Source organism: Sander lucioperca, chromosome 4 (assembly GCF_008315115.2).
Source record: "Sander lucioperca isolate FBNREF2018 chromosome 4, SLUC_FBN_1.2, whole genome shotgun sequence".
NCBI lineage: Eukaryota > Metazoa > Chordata > Actinopteri > Perciformes > Percidae > Sander > Sander lucioperca.
This window is the reverse complement of record NC_050176.1, coordinates 22,015,979-22,039,683: the sequence shown is the minus strand read 5'-3', so window position 1 is coordinate 22,039,683 and position 23,705 is coordinate 22,015,979. Positions and strand designations below refer to the sequence as shown.

Here is a 23,705-nt window from a genome sequence, read left to right as displayed (position 1 = left end):
AATTCAAGGTGGTTGGTAATCTGTTTATTGACCAAGCTTTCGAAGACTTTCAAAAGACAGGATAAGATAGATATGGGTCTATAGTAGTTTGGGTCAAGGGTGTCTCCCCCTTTGAAGAGAGGGGTGACTGCGGCAGATTTCCAATCTCTGGGAATTTCTGAAGATGCAAGACAGGTTAAACAGGTTGGTAATGGGGAAAGTGATGATATTTGCAGATCATTTTAGGAAATTGGGGTCCAGGTTGTCTAGCCCAGCTGATTTGTAGGGTCCAGATTTTGCAACTCCCTCAATACATCAGATCTGATCGGATCTGAATACTTCTTCCACCACTGAGCAGGTCATACCTTTAAAACAATAAGCGGATAATAAAGTGCACGTTGCTGTTCCTGCAGTGATGATGAACAATCAGCGACAGCTGTCAGACTGGTTAGCTGTCACATTCTGCAAACTCATGATGCTAATCATGAACACCTGAGCTCTTTGTTCACAAGGTTGGCTGATTACTTATGGTTATTATTTGCTGAGTTGTTGGGTAGTGAGCGCATGGGCGGACTGGCTCTGTTTCAAGCTCTCTTGTGGGACATTTCAAGCGTTATTGGGGCCTCCTGGAAGCCACGGGGCCCTAAGCAGCCACTTAGTTTACTTATGCGTTGGGCTGGCTCTGGCTGCTACTGTAAATGGAGCATGCCCCCAAACTCTTTCTTAGGTGTGGGCTGAGCCCAAAATGGCTTCACCCCTGCAAATGAAAACAATTTGACTGACCTAACATCCTCCTCTAACCCTGGTGATGTTTTTCCCCACAGAAACTGTTGACATGAAGTTTGGGTTGCTGGTGGTATTGGCGGTGGCCGTTCTGGTGCCCAGCCTGTCCGAGGGCCGGACCGTCTCCAGATGCGAGCTGAGACAAAAGCTCGGGCAGGCGATCACGCTGCCCCCACGTCTTCAAAAGTTCAAGCAACAATACCTGGCAATAGGTGAGGTTAATAAATCTCCTGAGAGTTAAATAAGTCACATCATCATCTCCAGAGTCACCAGCATGAATCACTCTCTGAGAAAAAAGAGAGTTTGTTCCTGCAAACAGGAAGTAAACAAACACTGCAGAAAGAGATGGCCACATGCAAAGATATTTTAAAGATGCCGTAGGTAGGATTGCGAAGATCCAGGACTCAGCCACAAAATTTGAACATCGACAACTTCTCAGTCCCTCCCCTCTTTCTGCTAAAGCCCAAAACGGTCTCCTAAGCCCCTCCTCCCATAACGAAGAATGAATGCGTGTGCATGAGCAGTGATTGACATGCAGTTAGACACCCCACCCTGGCCCTGATTGCTGCATCTGAACAGAGAGCTGTGGATTTTTTTTATTTATTACCTGCTTCATGTAGTTCTACTCGAACATAGGGTCAGTTTCAGCAAATATGACAGAAAGTTAGTTTTATAAGTCTTACCTACTGCACCTTTATTGACAACAGCAGTGACATGACATGCAAGATAATAAAAGTATAGAGCTGCAACTAGAGCTGGGCCATATGGAGAAAATCAAATATCATGATATTTTTGACCAAATACATCGATGTCGATATTGCGGCGATATTGTTGGGTTGACTTTTGGTGCTTTGACAAAACATTTACACAATGAGATTTGTGATAAATAATCATCAATAATGTTGATATGTTGACTAAGTGAGTAAAGGCAAATAATAAAACAGTTATGTTGGGTATCGGTAGGGTACAGATTTAATTATTGGCAAATTATCAAAGATGTTTTGTCAATATTAAATTATTTAATTATTAAAGTAATGAATATGCGTCATTAATAACTTTGCCAAATTGACAAACAATCAAAACGGGCACCACCCTGGAAGTCAGGGACCAATAATCAAACTGTGAAACAGTTTCATTTTGGTGGTGTTCCCTTTAAAATACTGATCTGAATTAACTTGGTTAATTTATCTGGTATATTCTAAAGGAACAAAAGGAAGGGTGAATCCAAGCAACGACCTGTTTAACTAGCTTATTACAATAAGTACACAAATAATCACAGACAACTGCTATTTAAAATATAATAGAATGTATTAACTTCAAAATCATCAATGGCCAATCAATAATCTTTCGATCAATTAAAACCAATATACCTTTTTTAAACTACAACAAAACAAAGCAAAAACAAACCAGCACGTGATGTGATCTGTGTGTGTGTGTGTGTGTGTGTGAGCGAAAGAGAGAGCGAGAGAGAGAGAGAGAGAGAGAGAGAGAGAGAGAGAGAGAGAGAGAGAGAGAGAGAGAGAGAGAGAGCGAGGAGGAGGGGGGTGTGACGCAACCGGTCACGGCCAGATTAGCTGTTAGCTCATTGAAGCTAGGCTATGTGTTAGCTGCACAAAACTATTTAGCCTCAAGAGGGCGGTAATGGTGCTGGGTTAATAACATTAATAACATTAATAGACCAGCATATCTATCAATAGATCCAACGCAAAATGACCAATTCACAGACCAGCACCACAAAGGCTGTGTCCCACTTGCAGGGGCGTAGCACAAAATTCTGGGCCCTGTAGAAAAGCATTCTCTATGGGCCTCTCCCCGCATCCCCCTCACATGAGGGCCCTGGGTACTCAGTCCCCTTTTGCACCCCCAGTCTGACACCCCTGTCCACCTGCCCCTAGTGACCAGTCACCACTGGTTGTTTGGTGTATGAGAGAAACATATTACGACCACAAAGATATACTTAACGACTAAAGAAATAAAAAAGGACTAAGTCACAACGACCACAAACATGCAAAATGACTATAAAGAAAGAAAAACAAACTACAAATAGACACAAAACAACTACAGTACAAATACAATTATAAAAACCCACTTATTGACACTTTTTTGTTTTTTACTTCAACTTGATTTTAAAATGTACCTTCTCTATTTTGTCCTTTGCTTCCTTCTATCTGTGTGCATGGCTTGTTTGTTGCAGTTATCTGTGAGTTGAACAGCCGGTCCCGTCTGAATACCGGCCTGGTCAAGGTGTTTGGCAAACGTAGAACTACAACCACAGCCAAGCCAACAACTATGGTCATAACACGACCGACTACCACCCAACCGACTACCACCCAATCAGTAACTACAGAACCGACTACCATCCAACCGACTACCACCCAATCAGCAACTACAGAACCGACTACCCTCCAACCAACTACCACCCAATCAGCAACTACAGAACCGACTACCACCCAACCGACTACCACCCAATCAGCAACTACAGAACCGACTACCATCCAACCAACTACCACCCAATCAGCAACTACAGAACCGACTACCACCCAACCGACTACCACCCAATCAGCAACTACAGAACCGACTACCATCCAACCGACTACCACCCAATCAGCAACTACAGAACCGACTACCACCCAACCGACTACCACCCAATCAGCAACTACAGAACCGACTACCATCCAACCAACTACCACCCAATCAGCAACTACAGAACCGACTACCACCCAACCGACTACCCCCCAATCAGCAACTACAAAACCGACTACCATCCAACCAACTACCACCCAATCAGCAACTACAGAACCGACTACCACCCAATCAGCAAATACAGAACCGACTACCACCCAATCAACAACTACAGAACTGACTACCACCCAATCAACAACTACAGAACTGACTACCACCCAATCAACAACTACAGAACCGACTACCACCCAATCAACAACTACAGAACTGACTACCACCCAATCAACAACTACAGAACTGACTACCACCCAATCAACAACTACAGAACCGACTACCACCCAATCAACAACTACAGAACTGACTACCACCCAATCAACAACAACAGAACCGACTACCACCCAATCAACAACTACAGCACTGACTACCACCCAATCAACAACTACAGAACCGACTACCACCCAATCAACAACTACAGAACTGACTACCACCCAATCAACAACTACAGAACTGACTACCACCCAATCAACAACTACAGAACTGACTACCACCCAATCAACAACTACAGAACCGACTACCACCCAACTGACTACCACCCAAACGACTACCACCCAATCAACAACTACAGAACCGACTACCACTGCTCCAACGGCCACCCAACCAATCCCAACAGGTGCCACAAACAGAACTGGAGATGGCAACAACAGAAGAAAGCACGAGGCAAGCAGCGAGGAGTCTGACTCGGCAGAGATGGACTTGAGGCTGGAGGAACTGCTGAACCGGCACAACGAGACGGCGGATGAATACGAGGCTGAGGAAGGTGGGGAACGTAAGAAGCGATCCAGTGAGGACCGATCCAGTGAGGAGACCAAGCAGTTGTCTTTCGGCCTTTACGGGATCTTCCAGCTGTCTGACAAGACCTTCTGTAACTCCGGTTATCGCTCCTCCAAAAACAAGTGCAACACAGCCTGCAATGGTAAGTCTTTCAACCAGACACATACAGACATGATGAATGTTTAAATGAGATATTTTGCACATTAAAAGCTGTTCTTTTTTCTCCCCCTGAAGCCTTCACTGATGATAACATTATGGACGACATTGATTGCTTTGTGAAGACTGATCAGTGGAGGTAAGTTTAGAAATTTACCTTTGGAGACGCTCTTATTGTATTGGAATTGTTTAAGTTAGAATGAATATTGCATATAGATAGTGTAAAAGTCATGTATATGTAATAGAAATGTGACTTTTTGGATAGGTGCCAAAAAGTGAGCATCAAAGTATTTTCCATCTGCAACAGCGCCCTGTGCCTTAAGTCATTTTTCCACTTGTTTAAGCAGCAACATACGACCTATATTAACGTTTATAGTGGCGGCGCCATCTATTGACTGTAGTAATTATGACAGGAGCAAAGCAGGAAGTAAGGTGACAAAACGACTTTCACCAGGGAGAGCGAGGTTCGAGGCCTGTTTGATAATTAAAAAAAAATTTTTAGTTTTTTTTTTTTTACGTAACCAAAGCCATGTTCGGTGTCAAATGCGTAAAGACTTTAACCCAAAACATGATCTTTTTCTTAACTTAAATTAAGAAGTTTTGGTTCCAAAACATAACCAAACTGCGACACACAAAACGTTAAAAACATGTTTAAAATTGCGACCTTTATATTTAAAAATTTCTCTGGTTGTCACGGTTGTGACAGTATCTGTTTGTTCTCCCTTGTCTTGTCTAGTTTACTTCCTGTTTTCTGTTTTCCCGCCTGTTTGATTGTTCTGCCCCGCCCTGATGTGTTCCACCTGTTTGTATCACCTGTCCGTTGTTAGTGTTCATTACCTGGTGTATTTAGTCCCTGTGCTGTCTTTGTCTCATGTCAGATCATTGTTTTGTTGTTGCGTGCTGTTTGTGTTGTGTTTCCTGTCGTGAATTGCCTTTCCTTGTGGATAGTACTCCAAGTAAGTGTTTTTCCTGTCTGCAATAAATCTCTTTAACTGCGTTTTGGTCCAAGATTAGTCTACTTTCGACGCAGCTCGTGACAGTTTCTGCCTCAAAATGATTCGAATTAATGAATGAGGCTTATATTTGACAGATTATAGCCCACCCAGAACTTTGTACTTTTTGAAATACCTTTTTAAAAGGGACGCTACAACCAATGACACAATTTTCCTCAGAGAACTTTTAACAGGCTGCAGACACTCCCACAGAAAGCAATTTTGTCCTTAAGTATTTTGATTATTAGCTATAATGTCTAAACCATCCAAGGTAGAGTGACCATGAGCTAGGAGATTGTAAAAGAAAATGAATTGAATTCAAACAGTAAAGAACAATGAAACAATAAAATGATAAAAGAATATGCTGCTTACTGACAAATTAATAACGGCTGTACTAACAAATTGTTTTACTTTTTTTTCGTCACAATAGCTTGTTTTTGAAGTCCGCCTCTCGCGAGTGCCGATATGGCACCAAGAACTACTTTGATGAATGTTAAAAAGAAGCTGACACGTTTTCCACCTGCTGCTGAAGATCACACCAACAATCATTTCTTCTACCTTCAACGTGACCTTTGATCCTCATGGTTTCATCTCAAATATTGTGGAGCATTTTATAATTTCTTCATTTTAATTAACCAATGAGATTTCTTTAATAAAGTTCCTTTGTGGGCGAATTTGCCCCCAACTTGAAGTTGAACTGACAAATGTATTTTAGTAATTTGAATAGTTTTGATGATATTGTTTTACCACTTTAATCTACTTTGTGATTATTTAAAAAAAATACAAAAAAATAGTAATAATAATAAATATTTTTTGCATCTTTATCTGTGATTTTCCAATACACGTATATCTGCAATATATGGTTTGTATTTGAGTTTTTATAAAAACACAGACTGATCTTAAATCTTTTCTGATCAGACTACTTATTCTGATAATTTACAGTAAGGCAAGGCAACTTTATTTACTGTATATAGCACATTTCAGCGACAAGGTAAAGTCATTTAATTCAAATTCCTTTTTTAACATTGATATCTGGAAATGGATTGAGGAGACTTCACAGATGACCGATTCAGATGTCTTCAGATTAGATGCAGCTTTATTCAGATCTATAACATAAACACTAGAGGGGGAGAAACAGTCGCATACACAGATCAGGCACAGACCAGTTTCTCCCTGAACACTAAGTGAACAGACTCCTTTATAAAGAGCTCATTGTGGACTTCAGAAGTCTAAAGCTAGCACACACACACACACACACACACACACACCCATTTGCATCAACGGGACTGAGGTGGTGCGTGTCACCAGCTTCAAGTTTTTAGTATGGCCAGCTCCACAGTACAGAATGGCGACAGATAGGGTGACTGGGTGGCCTAGTGGCCTAGTGGCATTTCAGAGAGAAATATTGTACTTTTTACTCCACTACATTAACCGGACAGCTTCAGTTACACATTAGGATTTTTGCACACAAAACACATGTAGTTTATAAAATCTGATGTTTTATTATACCGTTTTTCTCAATCGCTTTGGCACAGTTGTCAAATGACTATTAAACTTTGTCAAACTATATATGACTATTTATATGAACATTAGGTCAGTTGTTCACATGACTATAGTCATTTATTATTGCTTTGGTACAAAATGCATAAATGAGTAAGCCTTGCAGATCAAAATTGTTTGCAATTATTTGCTATTGAATCATATAACTCTCAAATGCAACTATTCACACCGAGTGTCATGTAATTGCAGTTTGAAAAACAGTTATAGTCTTTTTGGTTTGGTTAGGCGGGCCAAAATGTATTGTAAACCTAAATTGATATACAGACCGGATTCAAATTTGGGATTGGCCTGCAGGCCTTAAGTTTGACACCTGTGCTCTTTCTCCAACCTCCTGATTGTTCCTGAGGTCATATCATAGTGGGGGGTCTGAGTGTCCTCCCCCAGGGTTATTTTGAGCGTCAAAGACTTCATTTCCTGCATTCTGATACACTTTAATGCACCAATTTATGGTGGGAATACCTTTATTTAGCCTATGAGAAGGAAAACATTGACATTCAAAATATATCAAAAACATAATGGACTATAAAGCAGTAAGGGGGGGTATTTGGTCGGGCATGAAAACCTGCAGACAGACCGGGTCAGAGTGTTTGCCCAACACTGAGCCAGATGGCAGGAGAAGGCTAACCGGTTCATCTTTTGGCTGTAACATGATTCAAACAAATGCTTGGGAAGTGAACACACATCATGCATTTTCCCATGAGGTCTGATGCACAAAGGTCACAATGAAAATGGTCTCAAGTTTCAAAAGGAATCTTTTAACATGACAATACTTTCCCTACGTAACTGAGTAAATTCTCCAAAGGGGGCGGATCTGACAGGCTTTGCATAAAGTGTTGAAAAGCAGACGCAGAGGGGCTTAAATATATTTTTTATATTTTTCCTAAGACATGTTTACTTGATTCAGTTATTTTGGCTACCTCTCTGTTAGAATGCACCAGACTACTCATTACAAAATATATCAATACATTCATAATAAATTACAATTTTTGTACTTAATTTCATTTATTTCTTGACTGAAACTCACTTTCTAAGTTTGATGTGTACATTAACTTTTTTTAAATGAAAATGCTTGTTTTGTCTTTTGTCAGATAGATGTTACGACCGGCCACACCACAGGTGGGAGATGCATGCCAAACTTAGTGATTAAAAAACTGAAATGTATTAAAGCAAGTTACAGTGTTATAACAATGAGGTGTTAAGGTCAGTAACGGTGAGAGTGCATGGATGCAGAGATTAATGTGAGCCGTGTTGTCGGTGTCAAACAAAAGAAGGCAAGGCAGCAAAGAAACCAATCAGTGCTCTCGGAGTGAAGGGACCCACCCACTGGTGTCTCATGAAGAACTCAGGTACACTGGCCAGCTGTTCCTAAAGTAGTTCCGCTGTCCTGTGAGAACTACGTATCTCTAAAAAGTTTTTAAACTTTTCATGGTGTCAGAAAAACAGCCCTGTTTTCAGCTTTGTGACGATGCATTTTCCAGCTGATCCAAGATACTTTAATTTTGGCCAGCCTAGTTGTGCGCCAAACCAAAACGTTTTTCGAAATGCAATTACATGACACTGAGAGCAGGATTAGCCGACTTTAAGACTCAGAAATTCCCCCAGAAGCAGGAAGTTTTCATATTCAGGCTGTGGAACAGGTTGCTGTGAGTTGGCTGTGTGTTCGCCTGCCTTTGATTTGTTAAAGTCTATGATGGCTGAGGAACTTTTTTATGGCTTTATGTGGACCAAACTAAGGGAGAAGGCTATATGAGAGTCATGATAATGAAATAAAAACATTTCAGTAACCTACACGTCTGGCCCTTAATGCAATTTTCATTTTCCGGTGTGAGGCCCTTGAGTTTGACACCCTTGAGTTACCGAGCATGCACACACGTCTCAACCATGTCCAACAGGACGGGACAAAGCCATTCAGTGATTTATAAACCAATAAAAAAAATCATTCTGTGACAGATAACCAATGTTGAGATTTCAACATACGAGACTACACCCACGCAACCTGGGGTCACTCTGTGTGATTGTGACTATGATGCTTTATTGTGGCTGTAATGTGATACGAAAGACAACACAAGCTGTTAATGTCACTGTCAGCTGTTGGGTGAACAGTCTCTGATGTCATTGTTGGTTGTTCTTTCTTAATCTCTAAATGTACTTCACGTTTTCACAATGGACACAGAAACTGTTGAGTCATGATGACTTTGACTATTGTCGTGTTGCTTTGAGGAAACGAGCCAATATAACTCATAAAACAGGTTGGTCCACCGCTTAAAGTCATGATATATAAACTCAGATTTTTCTGTCTGAAGACACAGAGCTGCAAACTTCCATCAACAGAGAAACTTTTTACTGTACTTGGAACAACGTTTGAACCGTAAGAAACATCTTTTTTCTGTTATCATTGCTTGTATTGCCATATTGTCAGTTCTGTTTTGGGTATATTTTATGAAAAGTTATATTTGATGAAGATTTCATCACTTGTTTTGTTGCCATGTTTGTTTTACTCAGCACTTTGTAGGACCAGTTATTTGTCTTTGCCTGCTACGTATCTTCTGGGTACAACTTGTACTTTATGACTGTTTGTGCATTAATGTTGGATATAATTAAAAGGCAGATGGTGTCTTATTAACTTTATTTGTCGTGATGTTGTGCAGATTGTTTATCTGATAAAAGGATGACAACAAAAACATGGACATACATTTCTGTAAATATAAATCTTTAAATTCAGCCTTTAAGACTTTTTCCCCTTAAGAATAATGTTTGTATGCTTGTTTTCCTCGGTTCATTTCCTTCGTTTCACAGATTTTCTAGAAATGAGGATAAATATCTCGAAACAAGACGGAAAAAAAACTTGCATTTTATCATTTGAATAAGTTGACTTTTCAATAGATGATTTGATTTGTTCTGTAGTCAGGTAAAATAATCTCATCCTACTGGCAGATATTTCACTTAAAAAAAATAAAAATGAACAGGACTTATTTGTGTCATTTTGCAATGATCCAATGACATTGACTTTTTTTTTTAAGATAATTTTTTGGGGCATTTTCGGCCTTTATTTTGACAGGACAGCAGAAGAAATGAAAGGGGAGAGAGAGGGGGAATGACATGCAGCAAAGGGCCGCAGGTCGGAGTGGAACCCAGGCCCCCTGCGTCAAGGAGTAAACCTCTATATATGGGCGCCCTCTCTACCAACTGAGCTATCCGGGCATCCATAAAAACTTTATTTTAAGTATGAATTGTTTTTAGAGTGCTTCTGCAAACATACTTTTAGGGACATGAACATATGTTTCTGTAACTATACTTCTTTAAACTAAGACTTTAACTACACTTTGCTTTTTGAATAGATGATCTCATTTGTTGTGGAATCAGGTAAAACAACAGTAGATGAAATTCCTCAGCACAGTGTTCTGCAATAATTATTAACAGTCAGAACCATCACCAATAGTTATGCTTTTTCTCACCATGTGCTCCTGACTTTTCTTTAGCAGAAACATGTTTTAAACTCTTCTCATCGCCAGACGACCAGACTATATAAATGCTGAAATGTAGTAAAGAGACAATATAGTCAATATACAGTTAGTGTAGATTGTGGTCTAGATAGGGAAGTAGGTTAATAGACATGCAAAAATTGTATGACAACAAAGGTGGGAAGAAATAACGGTTGAGCATACAAGGGCAGGTGAATAGTGCAAATTAGCGTAAATAGATATGAAAGTGCAATGCAGGTGAAGATGTGCATCTGTGCAACTATGCAATGGGGCATGACAGAGATAATGGAGTAAGAGTATGCAAAAACAGTGGATGAAAGACGGAAATCAGTTAGCACATACAGTGATCGGAAAGGAGCACAGACAGATGTGCTTTGAAGGCAGTTAGTGGGATAAGGGTTTTGAGTTTCAGGGTTTTTTGTAGTTCATTCCAATCATTTACAGCTAAGAACTGGAAGGAGTGGCGGCCAAAGGTGGTAAAGCTATAGTGACCAGTGAGCGTAGGTACAGCGGGGCTTTGCCTAGCAAGGATTTGTAAATGAGTTGATACCAGCGAGTTAGGCGTCGGGTGTGTAACGAGGGCCAGCCAACTAATGCATAGAGGTTGCAATGGTGGGTGTTATAAGGGGCTCTGCACTTACTCTCACGGGAGCGCGCAAACCAAGGGCCAAGGGCTAAGGGGTAGGGTAAATAGAGAATTGAGATTCAGCTTTAGTATTTGTACACCGCCACATTTTCTAGTTCCAACCCATCGAGAGTGGTAATGCTAATTGGATTGGCAGGGGTGGGCAGCAATCGATTGAAAAGCATGAACTTGGTTTTGCTAGGGTTTAGTAATAATTGGAGGTTGCGGAAGGAGTGCTGAATGGCATTGAAGCTCTCCTGGAGGTTTGATAGCACAGTATCAAATGAGGGGCCGGATGTGTACAGGATGGTATCATCTGCATAAAGGTGGGTTTGAGAGTTCCCAACAGCAAGAGCCACATCATGAATGTCTATGGAGAAAAGAGTCGGCCTGAGAATTGTGGCACCCCCATAGAGACATCCATAGGTCCAGACAACAGGCTCTCAGAGGCACAAGGCAGTCGAGGTAGTCGTGAGAGAACCCAGTGTTGTATAGTCTGTCAATAAGAATACGATGGTTCACAGAGTCAAAGGCCTTGGATAGATCATTGTAGACGGCTGCACAGCAATGCTTTTTGTCAATGGCGGATGTGATGTCGTTTATGACCTTGAGGGTAGCTGTGGTACAACCAAGACCGGCACGGAAGCCAGATTGTGTAGTGGAAAGGATACGGTGTAATTCAAGGTGGTTGGTAATCTGTTTTTTGACCAAGCTTTCGAAGACTTTCAAAAGACAGGGTAAGATAGATATGGGTCTATAGCAGTTTGGGTCAAGGGTGTCTCCCCCTTTGAAGAGAGGGGTGACTGCGGCAGATTTCCAATCTCTGGGAATTTCTGAAGATGCAAGAGACAGGTTAAACAGGTTGGTAATGGGGAAAGTGATGATATTTGCAGATCATTTTAGGAAATTGGGGTCCAGGTTGTCTAGCCCAGCTGATTTGTATGGGTGCAGATTTTGCAACTCCCTCAATACATCAGATCTGATCGGATCTGAATACTTCTTCCACCACTGAGCAGGTCACGTCTTTAAAACAACAAGCGGTTAATAAAGTGCACGTTGCTGTTCCTGCAGTGATGATGAACAATCAGCGACAGCTGTCAGACTGGTTAGCTGTCACATTCTGCAAACTCATGATGCTGATCATGAACACCTGAGCTCTTTGTTCACAAGGTTGGCTGATTACTTATGGTTATTATTTGCTGAGTTGTTGGGTAGTGAGCGCATGGGCCGACTGGCTCTGTTTCAAGCTCTCTTGTGGGACATTTCAAGCGTTATTGGGGCCTCCTGGAAGCCACGGGGCCCTAAGCAGCAACTTAGTTTACTTATGCGTTGGGCCGGCTCTGGCTGCTACTGTAAATGGAGCATGCTAACTCTTTCTTAGGTGTGGGCTGAGCCCAAAATGGCTTCACCCCTGCAAATGAAAACAATTTGACTGACCTAACATCCTCCTCTAACCCTGGTGATGTTTTTCCCCACAGAAACTGTTGACATGAAGTTTGGGTTGCTGGTGGTATTGGCGGTGGCCGTTCTGGTGCCCAGCCTGTCCGAGGGCCGGACCGTCTCCAGATGTGAGCTGAAAAAAAAGCTCGGGCAGGCGATCACTCTGCCCCCACGTCTTCAAAAGTTCAAGAAGGAATACCTGGCAATAGGTGATGTTAATAAATCTCCTGAGAGTTAAATAAGTCACATCATCACCTCCAGAGTCATCAGCATGCAAACAGGAAGTAAACAAACACTGCAGAAAGAGATGTCCACATGCAAAGATAAATTAAAGATGCTGTAGGTAGGATTGTGAAGATCCAGGACTTAGCCAAAACATTTTAACATCGACAACTTCTCAGTCCCTCGGTCTCCTAAGCCCCTCCCCCCACAAGGGAGAATGAATGCGTGTGCATGAGCAGTGATTGACACGCAGTTAGACACCCCCCCCTGGCCCTGGTTGGTGCATCTGAACAGGGAGCTGTGGATTTTTGAAAATCACACTACAGGCTGTAGGTGGAGCCAGAGGAGCCAGATGTTTTTTTAAATTACCTGCTTCATGTAGTTCTACTCGAACTTCGGGTCAATTTCAGCAAATATGACAGAAAGTTAGTTTTATAAGTCTTACCTACTGCACCTTTATTTAATTGATTGACAACAGCAGTGACATGACATGCAAGATAATAAAAGTATAGGGCTGCAACTAGAGCTGGGCGATATGTGGAAAATCAAATATCACAATATTTTTGACCAAATACATCAATGTCGATATTGCGGCGATATTGTCGGATTGACTTTTGGTGCTTTGACAAAACATTTACACAATGAGATTTGTGATAAATAATGATCAATAATGTTGATATGTTGACTAAGTGAGTAAAGGCAAATAATAAAACAGAACAGTCTGGTAAGTTCAGAAAATGACTTTACTGTAATTCAGCCTATAAAACCATGAAAAGACAACACTTATATTACGATTAGGGCTGTCAAACAATAATTTTTTAATTAATTAATTAATTAATCGCCAAATTTCTGTAGTTAATCACGATTAATCACATGTTTTATCACATGAATAAAATTCTATTATTTTGCATTTCAGATCTGGTTTTAAGTTCATAATAACAATGGAAAGCCATTCTTACCAGTCTATCTTAATTGGGAATCAAATGAATGCAAAGAAAGTTACTTTATGAACTTGACTTTAAGATTTGTAATTGTTTATTATTTATTTACTGTAAACAAAAGAAAAATGTGTGAATCTGTCATTATTGCACAATTTCTACAAGTACCTAACCCAAATGAGATGTAACACTAACACTTTGCTTATACAGTACAAACAAAATAAAAAAATAAATAATGTATGTCGTTCAAATGGGTTTGCGTTAACGCCGTTAATAACACGTTTAACTGACAGTACTAATTACAATATCCAAAATGCTGATATAATATCAATATATTGCGCAGCCCTAGCTGCAACTAACAACTGTTGAAATGATTTTCTCCATTAATCCAGGAGTTGTTTTCAGTAGCGTTTTATATGTAAAAAAAAATTGGTTGGCACCAACCATTGCAAAAGATAGGTTTACATACCAGTAAAGCTACAATACTCTGTATCTCTCTCTGTTAACATGTCAACAAACAGCAAAGAGTTCCACAAACACACACACACACACACACACACACACACACACACACACACACACAAAATTACCACTGTCGCTAACCTAAATTGGTAATGAAATATCTAAGGTGACACAACCAGAACAAATGCGCCAACATACACGAATAGCATTGAGCTCAACACCATGAAGGCCACAGACAACTTTTTAGGGATACAGATCTATACAAACCCATTCTATATCATTACATATACATATACACATACAGACATTAATAGACCAGCATACCTATCAATCTATCCAACGCAACATGACCAATTCACAGACCAGCACCACAAAGGCTGTGTCCCACTTGCAGGGGCATAGCACAACATTCTGGGCCCTGTAGAAAAGCATTCTCTATGGGCCTCTCCCCGCATCCCCCTCACATGAGGGCACTGGGTACTCAGTCCCCTTTTGCACCCCCAGTCCAACACCCCTGCCCACCTGCCCCTAGTGACCAGTTGCCACTGGTTGTTTGGTGTATAGAGAGAAACATATTACGACCACAAAGATATACTAAACGACTAAAGAAATAAAAAAGGACTACAAAAAGTCACAAAACGACCACAAACATGCAAAATGACTATAAAGAAAGAAAAACAAACTACAAATAGAGCACAAAACAACTACAGTACAACTAGAATTGAAAAAACTCACTTATTGACTATCACCTTTTTTGTTTTTTACTTCAACTTTATTTTAAAATGTACCTTCTCTATTTTGTCCTTCTTTGCTTCCTTCCATCTGCGTGCATGGCTTGTTTGTTGCAGTTATCTGTGAGGTGAACAGCCGGTCCCGTCTGAATACCGGCCTGGTCAAGGTGTTCGGCAAGCGCCCGACTACCACCCAATCAACAACTACAAAACCGACTACCACCCAATCAACAACTACAGAACCGACTACCACCCAACCGAGTACCACCCAATCAACAACTACAGAACCGACTACCACCCAATCAACAACTACAAAACCGACTACCACCCAATCAACAACTACAGAACCGACTACCACCCAACCGACTACCACCCAATCAACAACTACAGAACCGACTACCACCCAACCGAGTACCACCCAATCAACAACTACAGAACCGACTACCACCCAATCAACAACTACAGAACCGACTACCACCCAACCGACTACCACCCAATCAACAACTACAGAACCGACTACCACCCAATCAACAACTACAGAACCGACTACCACCCAACCGACTACCACCCAATCAACAACTACAGAACCGACTACTACCCAACCGACTACCACCCAATCAACAACTACAGAACCGACTACCACCCAACCGACTACCACCCAATCAACAACTACAGAACCGACTACCACCCAACCGACTACCACCCAATCAACAACTACAGAACCGACTACCACCCAACCGACTACCACCCAATCAACAACTACAGAACCGACTACCACCCAACCGACTACCACCCAATCAACAACTACAGAACCGACTACCACCCAACCGACTACCACCCAATCAACAACTACAGAACTGACTACCACCCAACCGACTACCACCCAATCAACAACTACAGAACCGACTACCACCCAATCAACAACTACAGAACCGACTACCACCCAACCGACTACCACCCAATCAACAACTACAGAACCGACTACCACCCAACCGACTACCACCCAATCAGCAACTACAGAACTGACTACCACCCAATCAACAACTACAGAACCGACTACCACCCAATCAACAACTACAGAACCGACTACCACCCAATCAACAACTACAGAACCGACTACCACCCAATCAACAACTACAGAACTAACTACCACCCAATCAACAAATACAGAACTGACTACCACTGCTCCAACGACCACCCAACCAATCCCAACAGGCACAAACAGAACCGGAGCTGGCAACAACAGAAGAAAGCGTGAGGCAAGCAGCGAGGAGTCTGACTCGGTAGAGATGGACTTGAGGCTGGAGGAACTGCTGAACTGGCACAATGAGACGGCAGATGAAGATGAGGCTGAGAAAGGTGGGGAACGTAAGAAGCGATCCAGTAAGGACCGATCCAGTGAGGAGACCAAGCAGTCGTCTTTCGGCCTTTACGGGATCTTCCAGCTGTCTGACGAGACCTTCTGTAACTCCGGTTATCGCTCCTCCAAAAACAAGTGCAACACAGCCTGCAATGGTAAGTCTTTCAACCAGACACATACAGACATGATGAATATTTAAATTATATATTTTGCACATTAAAAACTGTTCTTTTTTCTCCCCCTGAAGCCTTCACTGATGACAACATTATGGATGACATTGATTGCTTTGTAAAGACTGATCAGTGGGGGTAAGTTTCGAAATTTACCTTTGGAATTGTATTGTATTGTATTGGAATTGTTAAGTTAGAATGAATATTGCATATAGATGTGTGTAATATAGTGTAAAAGTCATGTATATGTAATAGAAAGGTGACTTTTTGGATAAGTGCCAAAAAGTGAGCGTCTGACAAAAAGTAGTTGCCGTCTGCAGGAGCGCCCTGTGCCTTAAGTCATTTTTCCACTTGTTTAAGCAGAAACATACGACCTATATTAACGTTTATAGTGGCGGCGCCATCTATTGACTGTAGTAATTATGACGGGAGCAAAGCAGGAAGTAAGGTGACAAAATGACTTTCACCAGGGAAAGCGGGGTTCAAGGCCTGTTTGATAATAATTAAAAAATTTGTAGTTTTTTTTTTTTTTTTACATAAGCAAATTGGTGTCACATGCGTAAAGCCTTTAACCCAAAACATGATCGTTTTCTTAACTTAAATTAAGTAGTTTTGGTTCCAAAACATAACCAAACTGCGACACACGAAATGTTAAAAACATGTTTAAAATTACGACCTTTATATTTTAAAAATGCGACCGACGTTCTTTGGTTTAGATATGAGCTATTATTTCCTACCACCACTAGGGGCTCTATTTTATGAAAAGCTCCTGTGGGTCGTATTAGAGGGAGGGGATAGCACTGTGAAGGAAGGTCTGGCTAGTCCACACAGCATTCTGGGATGGAAGAAAAATGTGCTCTGGTTTATTGGCATTTTTTTAAACCAATCACAATCGTCATGGGCGGTGCTAAATGCCGGGTGGAGCAACGGTGCCTCTGCTAAATAGCCTCGGGAAGGAACTTGTTTTGGTGGAACATGTACGTTCAAAAGTTGTTTTAGTCGTGCAACAGAAAACTCAGATTGGACAGATAGTCTAGCTAGCTGTCTGGATTTACCCTGCAGAGATCTGGGGAGCAGTTAACCATAAATCCACCGGAGTTTAGAACGCCAACACAAAGATAGAGGAAGGGGACAGACATGGGCGAAAATACATGCATCTGTCGGTATTTCCTGTTGCACTGAAGCAATCCCGGAAATGGAACATTGAGGATATAGACTAAATAACTCACAGCGCGTTAGGAGGACTTGTTGGTTGGAAAGGTTGGTTCTGCCTCAAAATGATTCGAATTAATGAATGAGGTTTATATTTGACAGATTATAGCCCACCCAGAACTTTGTACCTTTTGAGATACCTTTTTAAAAGGAACACTACAACCAGTAACACAATCTTTCAAGGGAACTTTTAAAGGGCTGCACACACTCCCACAGAAAGTACTTTTCTCCTTAAGGGACCGTTCGGTATTTATGGAATGGACCACCGGAAGAAAATAGGGAAGGGTCATGTGTTTTTTTCTTTGTTGAGGGGAGGGTCACCCAACGTTTGTATTCATGAAAACAGCAACATTTCAAAGTGTCTTTTTTGGTGCATACTTTTCCATGTAGATCTCAGTCTCGGCCCCCCATAGCTAGCAGATGGGTCTGACCCAACAAAAATTGCAACATGACTGCAACACGAGTTTGGAGTTGCTTACGTGGCTGGTCAGCGAGCTTGTTACGCCCGCAATCTCTTGTGGAGCATTATGTCTTCGAAAAACCACAGGTTCCAGTTAATCTTATAATGGATATGTGTGTTGAGTTATTTAAACAAACGATCGGGGAAATAAACGCCTCTTGTCCGCGAGTCTCCTGAGAGAGCTTCAGCCAGCTCACAGAGGGTCTGTGAAGGTGGACAGGCCGGGTGGCAAGCCAGCGACCCCGGCAGGCACCCGCCGGCTGTCGTGTCAGACTGTGGAGCTTCTGAACTCCACAGTCGGACCAAATTTGCAATAACCATACATTTCGTACAACGGCCCACATTTGAGCTCTACATAGTTGATTTCTCGCATGAAAAAGTCTCAGAAGTGAATTTAGTAATGAAATAGCAGAAGAACAATGTATAAAGTTTGCAGTTGTAGTTCCAATGAGACAACCTGTAGGGGGACCGAAGAGAGAAAAGTTACATAGTGTTGCTTTATCTTTGAATTTCTGATTGGGCGGGCCAGCTGTCAATATGGGTTATTACCCAGTGTGCTTTGTTGAATGGTCTCAATGTTTTATTGTTTTATTTCATGTGAATACTAGTTTACTAGAGGAGTAATTTAGTATTTGAAGTAATGCAGTAATGAGGGAAGTGTGCATTTAGTTTCCATGCTTATTGTGTTTCCACAACAATGTTAGTGAGTAAATCTACTGAAATGGCCACCATAATAGTGGAGTGTGAAGTGTAAGATAAGAAAGCAGAGGTTAAGTCATGCATGTCATGGTTGTAAAAAATAATGGTTATCTGTACTTCTTTGCCAAGTGCAAACCTGTACAGAAGGCATCAATAAATTGTTGGGGAGGGTCATACCTTTTTTCCCCAATCATTTTGGAGGGTCATAGAAAAATGTATTGCTGGCAAAGGGAGGGTCAAGTCTATTTTGACTAAAGATCCCAAAACTCCTACGGTATCCACTTTAATAAGGAAGTCCTTAAGGATTTTGATTATTAGCTATAATGTCTAAACCATCCAAGGTAGAGTGACCATGAGCTAGGATGTTGTAAAAGAAAATGAATTGAATTCAAACAGTAAATAATAATAAAACAATAAAATGATAAAATAATATGCTGCTTACTGACAAATTAATAACTGCTGTTTTAACAAATTGTTTCACTTTTTCTTTGTCACAATAGCTTGTTTTTGAAGTCCGCCTCTCGCGAGTGCCGATATCGCACCAAGAACTTCTTTGATGAGTGTAAATGAGCAGCAGACATGTTTTCCACCTGCTGCTGAAGATCACACCAACAATCATTCTTCTACCTTCAACGTGATCTTTGATCCTCATGGTTTCATCTCAAACATTGTGGGACATGTCACAGTTTTTCATTTTAATTAACCAATGAGATTTCTATAATCATTTTGTTTCAGTTCCTTTGTGGGTGAATTTGCCCCCAAAAATCACCAGAACTTGAAGTTGAACTGAAAAATGTATTTTAGTAATTTCCATAGTTTTGATGATATTGTTTTACCATTTTAAGCTATTTTAAAGTGATTATTTCAAGATGAGAATATATATATATTTTTTTTTTTTTTTTTTTTTTTGCATCTTCTGTTATCTGTGATTTTCCAATAAAGTATATATGCAATAAATAGTTTTGTATTTGAGTTGATTTTGAGTTTTGCCACAGTCTGGTTGAATTGGGAAACGCCTCTCTGCTGGTTCCATAATGGTCAGATCATTCTGTCAAAGTTTAGAGAAATGGCGGACCCAAATTGCAGAGATGACAGAGCAGTGTTGACAAAAAGAAAAAAAAGAGTCCTGAAGTAAGCAGGCAAAATAGTTCCAAAAAATGGTCTGTTCATTCCACCTGGGAATATCAGGGACCGCCTCCGTGATTATGTTTTTTTTTCCGACTGCCAGCGGTCATGTGCTTCACTGTCTATGCGTGTTCTTCTTCTGTTATATTGGTGTTTGGCATAACAACTTGTTGTATGACTGCCACCAACTGTTGGGCGTAGCCTAGAGCATCAGGTGTGTGAAAACATGGAGGCCACAATAACAAAGATTTGCTGCTGTTTTCTTATGCGAGCGCCTACTTGACTTGAATTGGTTTACTTGTTACTAGCAATAGCACACAACTTTTAAAACTAATTTAAGTTACTCTGTTGAAACCAATGGACGACTACAACCTAAATCGAGAGCACATTGTGGATGTTGGCAAAATATATTACATACATGCGTGAATTTTCTATATTTAGGAAAAGTTTCTCACTCTTCAACACAAATCTTGAACCTCGTGAGAAGTTTTCTGTAGGGTCCAAGGCCAGATTATTCTCTTCAGGTTGCAGTTCTGACCCAAAACACAGAGATTCCACACAAGACATTGAGTAGCGGTTTACAAAGAGTTTTAATGAGAGGTGGTACTCACGGAGTATCAGGATGGAGGGAACAGGGCTAAGGGCTCCAGGACTAGGCTGAGGCTAGATGGTGGGCAAGCAGTGGTGGATCCAAATAGTCTCTCTCAAATCTGAGCGTGGAGGTGACAAGGTCGGAGCGGTGAGGAGCAGGTGGCACACAGCTGAGGATGCAGTAGGTCTTGAGGCGGGGTCTGGACAAAGGGGCAGGTAATTAGCAGAAACACCAAAAAATACAGGACTAGGAATAAACTTGCCAACAATCTGGCGACGATGGTAAAATCACCCGGGGCTTTAGCACTGGTGAGGTGAAAGAACTAGACACAAACCCAGGTCTCTTGGGTGAAAGTCCTGTGTTTTTGACCCATCCACCATCCCAACCAACCTTCCTAAGCGGATGTTCGCGGTTTCATACTACTCAGAGGGCTGTGGCAAGATGGCGAAGAAAGCAGATGTGCCCTAAACAGCTCTGACTAGTAAAACCTTGAAAATGTATATCTTTGGACTATAACTCACAAGAACATATTTCGGCTGGTTGCCAATGATCAGAAAATGAGTTCAGTTAGGTCACTCTCTAACAACCATGATGTTACTTCGTACTACCTTTAATCACTAGGACAGCATGAATGGGGAGAGAGAGGGAAGACATGTAGGAAACCTCTGCGTCAAGTGTGCTAAGGCACTCATGGCACACGACTATTGCGGACCAGAAGACATTGAGACAAACGCCAAAGGGGTTGTTCTAAGGAACGAAACTCCTACGATGCAATTCTGGCTGAAATCGGTGCCTTTCGAGACATACTATATGACTTCAAAACTTAGCTAAAGCAAAATACGCTATCCATATCGCAAAAGCGGTCGGCTGAAATTAAAGAATGTAAGGTAAAAAACAAAGAATTAGAAAAAGAAATGAAACCACTCAAAGAAAAGAACAAAGAGCTGGAACACAGAGCTAAAGAGATGGAAAACAAAGCTGCAGAGCTGGAGGGGGTATAAAAGAAGATAAAGAAAGAAGAAAACACCTGACAAATCATCGCAGACATTGTGGGAAAGATCACTCCACACTGGAGGGAGAAGATGGATCTCTGTGCACCGCCTGGGACCGAACAGCTGCCATAGCCTGTGACAGATCATCATGCAGTTCACTGGAAGGCATTTCAGGGATGAACTCTGGCAAACCACCAAACATCACCCCATCTGCAAAGATCTCAACATCCGAGTCGTAGAAGCTCTCATCGAGGAAGACAGAGAGGCACGTTAGGCAGTGTGGCCTAAAGTCGAGCAGGCCAGGAAGGCAGGACTTGTTCAGAGGACCTTTTGCCTTCATTAATGGACAGAGAGTCACACCATAGGCAAGCTAACCAAAATCTTGACACTGAATCCAACAAACAAGTAAATTTGAGAAAAAATTATATGTTCAGGTTTAGCTACTCATTACCTATGAGGTATACTATGTTTTGGTCTTAACAATGGGGAGATTAAGGTTACTTCAGTCATGGCACGTCAGGATCAGCATGGATCGCTATCCTTCTAAAAAACTTCCAAGGCCAAATTGTAAACCACATTGCAGATGAACATGGTCATTGGCTGATTCTTATCAATCAATCAAACTTTATTTATAGAGCACTTTTCATACATGTAAAATGTAGCACAAAGTGCTTTACAGATAAAAGCAATTGCCCCCCACCCCCCATCACATAAATGCATCCCCAGACACCCACAGACACACACCCACCACCACTAACATCCACAAACACCCTCTCTCATACACACAATAAAACTAACATGTGGCTGAGCACAGAAAAGCTAAGTTACAAAGGTGGGTCTTGAGCCTGCTCTTAAAAATCTGAACATTCTCTGCAGCCCTGAGGTCCTCCGGCAGTCTGTTCCACAGACGGGGGCCGTAGTACTGGAACGACGCATCTCCGTGAGTGTGTGTCTGTACAACCTGATCTCACAGAATTCCGTGAAATGAACACGGCCCCTTAACTCAAAATCTGTGACAGTTTCACGGAATCGCCGAAAATTCCGTGACGGGCCCACGGATGCGATGCCTATGTAAGTCAATGACAGGCATCATCCGTGGTCTACGCACGGATTCCCTGATCACAGCACGTTTCTTTCTGCCAGTTGGGCTGCGGCAGAGAAGCTGTATAGCTTTGCTATTATTGGCATTTTTAGTCCAATAACCGCTCATTTAATCAACATTTATTCACCAGATCTTATCATGGTTTATTTGTATTTCTTTTAATGTTATTATTTCGGTCTATTTCGGCCAGGGAAGCTGGGTTGCTTTGTTGTTTATTTATATTTTTAAAACTATAACGCTACATCTATCAACATTTATTTAGATGTTATCATAGTATACATTTCTTTATTTTAATAATATTATTTCGGTCTTATTACCGGTGAAATATTACAGTATGCTGTAATACAGAACATTGCGATATGATCCGAGCTACTGACATGCATTCAAAGCCGATATCCCACAATGCAATGCGGGCATTCATTCACAGACTCTGGCAGCGATCAGCGGGTTTTTACTCTCTCCGGAAGTGACGTGGTACGTGCCGCTCGGCGGATAAGAAGATAAAAAAATACATAATATTCGTAATATTGATGTTTTTGTCTAACGTTGTATTTGAGGTTGTAAACAATGAAGATATTAATAATAATATAAAGGAGGAAACAAGCACCTTGAAGGAACCACATGGGTTTCTGGAACAAGGAGTAATGAGCTGAAACCTGTGTGCAGTGGTGTAGTCTACGTGATACGCAGGTATACGCAGTATACCCACTAAGAAAGCTCCAGGATATCACTTAAAAATGTGCAATGGCACGTAACAACATACTTTCCATTATAATTATATTTTTTAAATTGTCATCTGTGTTTTTTTCCTTCACATAGGCTAAATCCTCCCCCAAAGGCCCATATATACAGGCCCATGCATACAATATGTATAATAAAACAATACAGTATACCCCACTACAATACATTAGACTACACCACTGCCTGTGTGGGTGTGTAAGATGAGGCTGTGTTAGAGGAGGCTGTGTACGTGCGAAGAAACAATGCTTACGTGTTGAGTTGTGAGCACCTGTTTGACTCTAACTAGGGTCACCTCACAGTGAACAAAGAGCTCAGGTGTTTGGGGCCTTACGTGATTAACACCATGAGTTTGCAGAATGTGACAGCTAA

General features: G+C 41.3%; 1 protein-coding gene and 1 long non-coding RNA gene across 2 annotated transcripts in view; one reads left to right on the top strand and one right to left on the bottom strand.

Annotated features, from left to right (window-relative positions):
• The window catches only part of LOC118494861, a 41,847-nt gene that overhangs the window by 6,041 nt on the left and 12,101 nt on the right, over positions 1-23,705 (top strand). The window contains exons 2-7 of the mRNA XM_036000474.1: positions 804-974; positions 2,957-3,064; positions 15,229-15,292; positions 16,058-16,398; positions 16,491-16,551; positions 19,285-19,371. Coding sequence (XP_035856367.1) covers positions 815-974; positions 2,957-3,064; positions 15,229-15,292; positions 16,058-16,398; positions 16,491-16,551; positions 19,285-19,354 — 804 coding nt within the window. The 5' untranslated portion in view covers positions 804-814 and the 3' untranslated portion in view covers positions 19,355-19,371. The remainder of the gene's footprint in view (positions 1-803; positions 975-2,956; positions 3,065-15,228; positions 15,293-16,057; positions 16,399-16,490; positions 16,552-19,284; positions 19,372-23,705) is intronic.
• On the bottom strand, positions 3,583-15,424 carry LOC116052191. Its single transcript, XR_004105521.2, has 3 exons — positions 15,359-15,424; positions 15,089-15,312; positions 3,583-4,063 (listed from the first exon to the last, which is right to left on the bottom strand). It is a non-coding gene; the product is annotated as an uncharacterized LOC116052191 (long non-coding RNA).